This window comes from Eleutherodactylus coqui, chromosome 8, assembly GCF_035609145.1.
Source record: "Eleutherodactylus coqui strain aEleCoq1 chromosome 8, aEleCoq1.hap1, whole genome shotgun sequence".
Classification (NCBI taxonomy): Eukaryota; Metazoa; Chordata; class Amphibia; order Anura; family Eleutherodactylidae; genus Eleutherodactylus; species Eleutherodactylus coqui.
Window position 1 is genome coordinate 152,458,848 of NC_089844.1, and position 8,594 is coordinate 152,467,441.

General features: G+C 52.2%; 1 protein-coding gene across 3 annotated transcripts in view; it reads left to right on the forward strand.

Moving 5' to 3' along the window:
- The window catches only part of GLYR1 (glyoxylate reductase 1 homolog), a 36,070-nt gene extending 32,119 nt beyond the window's left edge, over positions 1-3,951 (forward strand). For all 3 annotated transcript variants that reach the window (XM_066576712.1, XM_066576713.1, XM_066576714.1), the window contains one exon: positions 389-3,951. In XM_066576712.1, the coding sequence (XP_066432809.1) occupies positions 389-463 (75 nt within the window). In that variant the 3' untranslated portion in view covers positions 464-3,951. The remainder of the gene's footprint in view (positions 1-388) is intronic.
- The last annotated feature ends 4,643 nt before the right edge of the window (positions 3,952-8,594 follow it).

Consider the following 8,594-nt stretch of genomic DNA (forward strand, 5'->3'; position numbering starts at 1 on the left):
TCGGGACCCCCTAACGCTGATTGGGGCATTTAAAGGGTTAACAGCTATGATCCGTATGAGTGCTGATTGCAGCTGTTGCATGTGGGTGTTGGCTGTCAAAAACAGCCGGCACCCTTCTTGTTTGGAGCTAAAACGGTTCCCAATCCCACTCTCGGGACCTAAGTGTACAATACCAACACTGCAGACCCATGGCCTATCCTTAGGATCGGTCTGACTACTTGAAGGGGCCAGGGTGCTCTGATGATGATGATGATAACGTGGGTTGCAGAGCACGACCCCACCGATCCAAAGGATAGGCCCTTTTACAGCAGATGGTAAATGCAGGCGTGCCCTTTAACCCCCCCCGGCCCCCCCTCCTTTCTGATTCTTGTCTCTTTCTCTCTCGCAGGTCTATAAACGAGCGAAAGCATTGGACCAATCTGACAACGACATGTCCGCCGTGTACAGGGCCTACATCCACTAGTTCCTCCATTTCAGTGTCCAGGATCTGTTTTTACACCGTTCGCCTCTGTCCTTTCTTCTCCAGATATATATATTTTTTTCTCTTTTCATTTCCACCATTGGCACCAGTGTCCATGAACTGTCGACACGTCGGCTCGTCTCCTCGCAGCAGTGCTGGGTGCGCTCCGGCCTTGCACTAATGGCGACAGTTCTTCCATCGCTCTCTCTCTCTCCGTAGTGACCTGTTCTTACGAAGTGGACCCTCCTGGTGCGCAGAACTTGTAGTTGGAGTGAAACCCTCCCCGCCCCCGCTGCATGCTCATCTCGAGGACCCTCCACTTCACTGCTGAAGGACATACGAACGTTACCTTGTAGACGCGTGTCCTCCAGATGACTACTTTCTTGGAAGATGATTTGCCTAGTTGTACAGTGCACAAGATATTTTTTGGTTAGGATCCCCTGCATCTCCTCCACTTGGCGGTGGCGCTCTCTGATCACTCGCTTTCTGTCTTTTCCCCTATGGACTGTACTATAAAGACTAGGTGCGGTAAGTGCGCAGCATTGGAGACCACGAGGCAGCTGCAGTTCGCTCTGCATCCTGACCATAGCTTCCAACCTGTGGCTCTTGAGCTGCTATAAAACTACAATTCCCAGCATGCCTTGCCATCCTCTGGCTTTCTGGGAATTGTAGTTTTGCAAAACCACAAAGGTCATGTTTTTAAATACATGGATGTACCTGTAACATAGTATCACAGTGCCGCCCTGCGCTCTCACCTAGAAGGCAGTGCGGGTTGTGATGCAACGTCGTTGGGCTTGTTGCAGTCAGTGAGCCGCACCGCAGCCGCCTTGGCTTCTATCAGAGTAGGGCTGCACTGCGGTCCTGGGTCACATGACTTGTGGCTGTCTGACGTTGCTGTAGCCTAAAAGAGGAGTCTTGAGATTACAAGCTGGCGTGTTACCCGATGTAGCACTTGGCGCCACTCCTCAAGCCTGATCTCCTGTCCAGAAGCCCTCGGCCGGTTCATCACTTAGTGGCAGCTAAACGCGTTTCTTCCGGTAGATAAAGAAAATCGTCTTTTATTATTTTTTTTCTTCTTTTAATGGAAATTCTTTTTATTTATTTATATTTTTTTTATTCGCTTTTATTGTGTTTTTAGTTTTCGCTTCTTTTAATGACAAACGTTTAAGCTCTACTGTACAAATGTGATAAGCTAAAAGAGAACCCACAGCGGGGGAGGGGCGCGCAGCCCGCAGGGTTTCCTGTGAGCCGTAGAAGGGGGTTTAATAATCTATTAGTAATAGCGATGCATTAAAGTGCGTCATTTCAGAGAAAGTCACTCCTTTAAAGGGAATGTACACCTTTCATCAGGGGGTTGTTGGATCCAGTGTTTTGTGCTAATTAACATCTTAAAGGGGTTGGCCACTTAGTGCAAGGAGTCACTTCTATCAGCCTGCCTGCAGACCATCGCAATGTGCGCATGAGAATCTCTGCCTCCTTGTCACTGTGCAGAGCGTTGCTGTCTTAACCATGGCCGCTAACAGAGGGGCATGGGACCAGACCCGTCCATCAAGGGCTTCCACATGCTCATTGGTTGGGGTGCAGTCCGGGGGCCAGGCACGAGGATGTTAGAGTCATATATCTGTAGCAGTCAGTGTTACTTTTCTGATACAAAGCACCAAATACCCTGCATAGACATACCTGCAGCCGCTGCAAGGAAAACTCTCTCTAAACTGTTTCTCTCATTGTGTTGAATGCGTATACAGTATACTGTAAGCTTCTAGGCTCCCCCTAGTGGTGACCGCAGGCAGCCTTTTATTAAGTATCTGTCTATGCAGGGGATTTGGAGCTGTGTATCTGAAAAGTAGAGCTGCGAACACTATAAAGATCCAATAACCCTTTCTAATCCACTGTCTGACGTCTTCCTACATTCTGATTGAAGCTTGTACAGCTTCAATGTCAGAAGACGTCCGACAAGGTATTCTTACCGTCTATTTCCAGCCACTCCGCTGTCGGAGCCGTACTGGCGTGCACACACTGGCTTTAGCCAGCAGATGGCACCATTGTATAACAGCAAAAAGAGCCTTTTGGGAAACCCTGAATCCAATATTGGATTGGAAAGGGTTATGGGTACGTTCACATATAGCGGAAAATAGTGGTGCAGGTTTTGATGCAAATCACCCAGAACCCATGCCAATCAGCCATATTTCCTTGTCCACAGCGCTCATGCACTGAGCTGATTTCTGCAGGAAGCAGACAGCTCTGTTCCCACTGCAATGGGCAGGCTTGTTACTGCAGGATATGTTCCTATTATCTTCAATGCCTGCAATACAAAGTCTGGCCACTGCAGTGAGAATGGAGCTGTCTTGCTCCCTGCATCGGCTTGGAAAGCCGTTGATCAGCGGGGTCCTAGGTGACAGACCCCTGCCGATCTACTAATGATCGCCCATCCTGAAAATGGGGCATCAGTAGTTTTCTTAAAGGGGATGGCCAATTGTAAAGGTGGTCATTTACTTTAAGGTAGATACCCTTTTAAAGGGTAGCGATGAGTTGATGGCATTGAAGTCAGTGCTGCCACTGATTTCTTTATAAAGCCTCAAACCCCTTGGGCACAACTCCGATTTCTGTTGCTCATAATCTGACAAATGGTCATTGATGTGAACAGAAGTCTCCGTGCCGCCCCAAAGGGTCTGATCGCTCTCTGCCGCCCCAAAGGGTCTGATCGCCCTCTGCCGCCCCAAAGGGTCTGATCGCCCTCTGCCGCCCCAAAGGGTCTGATCGCCCTCTGCCGCCCCAAAGGGTCTGATCGCCCTCTGCCGCCCCAAAGGGTCTGATCGCCCTCTGCCGCCCCAAAGGGTCTGATCGCCCTCTGCCGCCCCAAAGGGTCTGATCGCCCTCTGCCGCCCCAAAGGGTCTGATCGCCCTCTGCCGCCCCAAAGGGTCTGATCGCCCTCTGCCGCCCCAAAGGGTCTGATCGCTCTCTGCAATGGCTTCCTTTAGGAGATCACACTTCACTGGCAATTTCACATATAGCCATAACAATTGTCTGCAGCTGCGGTGAAACTACAACTCCCAGCGTCCTCTGGCCCTGTGCAAGCTCTGGAGCATGCTGGGAGATGTAGTTTCACTGCCATGGGTTGGAGATCACGCTCTTGGATCCATCATAACTTTGTTATTACCTAAATGTATAAGTGCTCCCACCGCCTATACAGAGCTATATATCTGTTCAGGATGAGTAAATATGGTACCGACACCAGTGGCCGGGGGCAACACAATGACTTATAGTACAGGACGTTGGGAAGAGCACAGCCGGTGAGCAGTACAACCCGCGCCGCCATGTCCTCTTCTCCTGCTTCTCTGTGAATAGCGGGCTCCATTGCTCACGCCGCATCCTTTAGTTTGCTCTTTTTTTTTTTTTGATTGCCGCACATGCTGTAACTTCTTCGCTTTCCCTCTGATGAGACTTAACCTCCATTTTGAATTACTTTGTTTATTTTGGGGGAAGGGGGTGTTGGGGGCGTTGTGAAGGGGGAGGGGCTTTTATGTTTTATAATTAAGAGTTTTGTCATTGAATAATAGTGTGTTATACGGGAGGGCGCGGGGTAAGTGAGTTTTGTGCAATTAGCAATGCTATTGGCAAACAATAAAGCCTTCCTTGTTAATTATTTACATGCGCTTTATTCATTGGGAGAGCCGACGGCAGGTGGGGGTTATAGCTGCGTCTTGCCCACAACCAATATGGCCGCCACTACGAAATTTGGGGGGCTACTTTTAGACTAAACGATTCTCGCTTGCACAAGCCAGTGACGTCACTGTTATTATATAAGCAGGTACGGCGTCGGCTCCTTCAACGAGAACCGGTTAGTGTTCACATTCGCTGTATAAGTGACTGAGAACGACTAACGAGTAGTGAGAATCACGCAAATTCTGTGCATTTCTGCTATGCACAGTTTCACAAGAAAAAGAACACCTCTGGAACTAAGTAGGCTAAATAGTCTTATACATACTGGGTGCGGCTGTGTCCCACACCCAGGTAATGTGGTCCTGTCAGCAGAAAAAAGGACAGTAAAATCAGAGGGAGAAAGAGGCCCAATTAGGGAGTACGGTAGAGATCTGGGTGTGGGGCTGAGCCGCATTGGCTGGGGTAGCGCATTCCAGAGAATTGGTGCAGCTCAGGAAAAGACCGGAGGTTCGGATTATGCAGGAAGTGAGGCCAGCTCTACACTTGTTTCCTTTTTTAAAGGGTTACATCCACAAAATCCTTTTTTTCTCTTTTTTCTCCTGTGTGCAGCTCTGTGGCCTCCAGATTCGGTCCAGGTGTCAGTATTTTTTTCTCTGTATGCCAAGTGTTTTTCTTGTCCACAAAAAAAAAAAAAATCGGACACAAGGTTAATTTTATTATTACCTTTCTGTGGCTTAAAAAAAACCTGCTTATGAACTGCACATAGATGCCATATGTTGGCTGTCTGTTTTTCCCCTCCCCATTGACTTGAAGGGGTGAGTCTTGTCTGTAAAATGGGTCAGAATGGTGCATGCCATGAGGTTTTTTTCTTGCCTAACAGACTACACATACGAAGAAACACAGTAGTGGGCCGGGGTCTGAAATGTGAGATCAGCAGCAGGTAGGGGGGTAGACAGTGATGAGGGAGGTGCAGCACCGTGGTGAGCTTTATGGATGAGAGCTGGCCCCGGGGCAGGACAAAAAGATGAGCCTGGGTGCTGCATTACGGATAGACTGAGGGTAAGGCTGAACTGCAACAGTCCGGACAAGAATGGATCGGGGCAACGAGAAGGTTTTGATTAGAGATGAGCAAGCGTACTCGGTAAGGACAGATACTCGAGCGAGTATCGTCCTTACCGAGTACCTGCCTGCTCGCCCGCAAAGATTCGAAAAGGGGGGTGGGGGTGGAGGAGATCTCTCTCTCTCCCCCCCCAGCCCCCTCCTGCTTCCTCCCGCAGCACAGCGCTCACCCCCGCCGGCACCCGAATCTTTGCGGGCGGGCGGGCGAGCAGGCAGGTACTCTAAGGATGATACTTGCTTGAGTATCTGTCCTTACCGAGTACACCCACTCATCTCTAGTTTTGATGTGTCCACAATGAGAAAAAGGTGCATGACCTGAGACACAGGCAGCATCAGTGAGCAAGAGACGAAATAGGGGCAGTGAAGGAAAGCTTGGAGTCAGATATGACCTCCACCCAGCGGGGGTGCTGTTGAGGACGTGTAGTACCGCAGACTGAGATAGAGATATCAGGTTTCAGTCGGCCGGGAGATGGCGGAAACACGATTCTGTTTTTGAGAGATTTTGTTTTAGATAGAGAGACAACACGGGGTTAGAGACAGCAGATAAAACGGAGAACATATTTGGTACGGTGTTGGCCAGTAGAGCGATGCGGGACTGTTCTCAGCGAGAGAAGCCAAGTCATCTTGTAGATATGGTACCGCTCAGGATTGGCGCTCTCTTATGGAGATTCTCCCCGTCACCCCGGGGTGCAGCATAAAATCACATGACCAGTTTTCCATAGGTCAGTTTCGGTGTGAATCCACATTAGATGGGAGGATCCAGCGATCTGAGTGATTCCAACGGGCTATGGTCATCGGTGCCAGACTAGCCGGGCGTCACTGCCAACCGCGTGGGGTTTTCTCATATAACAAGAATGACGTGATTCAGACTAAACACCCAGTGTAAGGGGATCCTGTGGATGGAAACAACTCATCACTGATAGGGGTCAGAGGAGGATGTCAGGAATCATGCTGACCAACAGGCGCTGCACAGTCAGCTGAATACAACGCTGCGGCTCCGACTAATGTGCCTGAATGAATGATGATGAGGATCAGAATTTGGTGCAGGCAGCATGAATCGATGACTCCTTCCTGTCAGCTGATCAGAACATGTCAGCACCTCCATCTAATATGCAGCAACTAGAAGAAGCTTCCTGTCCGCAATGGCCGATATTCCTGCAGGAGGATTTCATCACCTCATGCAATCTACACCACGGCGAATTACTGCGGCTCTGAAGGTCAAACGCGCTATTAGATGGGGGTCTAATGAAGGGCGATTATAGGGGGGATACGTTGTGCTCCTAATCACAGCTGCAAAGGTTATGAAGAAAACAGACCGGAGGAAGACGGAGGTCTTTGAGCTTTGGTGCTGGAGGAAACCCCTACGAATCACCTGGACCACCAAGATCACAAACAAAACCGTCCTAGACCGCGCCAAAGAGTTCATGGGAGAGCAAGATTACGGACCAGAGCCTTCTGTACTTCAGCCACATAACGTGCGCTAATTTATTACAAACATGGATGATGCTGGGAGTCATCAGCGGCAAAAGTAGACCTGACCGACGAAGAACGCGCCGGATGACGCCATCAAAGCTGACCCGACCGACGAAGAACGCGCCGGATGACGCCATCAAAGCTGACCTGACCGACGAGGAACGCGCCGGATGACGCCGTCAAAGCTGACCCGACCGACGAAGAACGCGCCGGGTGACGCCGTCAAAGCTGACCCGACCGACGAAGAACGCGCCGGATGACGCCGTCAAAGCTGACCTGACCGACGAAGACCGTGCCGGATGACGCCATCAAAGCTGACCTGACCGACGAAGACCGCGCCGGATGACGCCATCAAAGCTGACCTGACCGACGAAGACCGCGCCGGATGACGCCATCAAAGCTGACCTGACCGACGAAGACCGCGCCGGATGACGCCAAAGCTGACCTGACCGACGAAGACCGCGCCGGATGACGCCATCAAAGCTGACCTGACCGACGAAGACCGCGCCGGATGACGCCATCAAAGCTGACCCGACCGACGAAGACCGCGCCGGATGACGCCATCAAAGCTGACCCGACCGACGAAGACCGCGCCGGATGACGCCATCAAAGCTGACCCGACCGACGAAGACCGCGCCGGATGACGCCATCAAAGCTGACCCGACCGACGAAGACCGCGCCGGATGACGCCATCAAAGCTGACCCGACCGACGAAGACCGCGCCGGATGACGCCATCAAAGCTGACCCGACCGACGAGGACCGCGCCGGATGACGCCATCAAAGCTGACCCGACCGACGAGGACCGCGCCGGATGACGCCATCAAAGCTGACCCGACCGACGAGGACCGCGCCGGATGACGCCATCAAAGCTGACCCGACCGACGAGGACCGCGCCGGATGACGCCATCAAAGCTGACCCGACCGACGAGGACCGCGCCGGATGACGCCATCAAAGCTGACCCGACCGACGAGGACCGCGCCGGATGACGCCATCAAAGCTGACCCGACCGACGAGGACCGCGCCGGATGACGCCATCAAAGCTGACCCGACCGACGAAGACCGCGCCGGATGACGCCATCAAAGCTGACCCGACCGACGAAGACCGCGCCGGATGACGCCATCAAAGCTGACCCGACCGACGGAAGAACGCGCCGGATGACGCCATCAAAGCTGACCCGACCGACGGAAGAACGCGCCGGATGACGCCATCAAAGCTGACCCGACCGACGGAAGAACGCGCCGGATGACGCCATCAAAGCTGACCCGACCGACGGAAGAACGCGCCGGATGACGCCATCAAAGCTGACCCGACCGACGGAAGAACGCGCCGGATGACGCCATCAAAGCTGACCCGACCGACGGAAGAACGCGCCGGATGACGCCATCAAAGCTGACCCGACCGACGGAAGAACGCGCCGGATGACGCCATCAAAGCTGACCCGACCGACGGAAGAACGCGCCGGATGACGCCATCAAAGCTGACCCGACCGACGAAGACCGCGCCGGATGACGCCATCAAAGCTGACCTGACCGACGAACGCGCCGCATGACGCCGTCATGCAAATGATTGAACCGAAAGAAGCCGTACAAAACAGAACCGCGTGGAGATCCCTAAAGTGTCTGCAAGTCACCTGACTAAATGGTTAATGATCGGAAGTGTAACCGATGCAGCTCTACGTCCAGCTCCTATGCTATATACACTGTATCCTACACCGCTGGGGGCACAGCCTGAAGGGGTTAATAAAAATGTAACCAGCTGCTTTAAGATGCCCATAAGCCCTGCCATCTGCGTGCTGCTGGCACAGCGACTTAGGACTTCTATCACGTTCACAGCTCCGTCTCCTTTTATATCCCTCCCTCACGCGCTTCACCAGCCCTC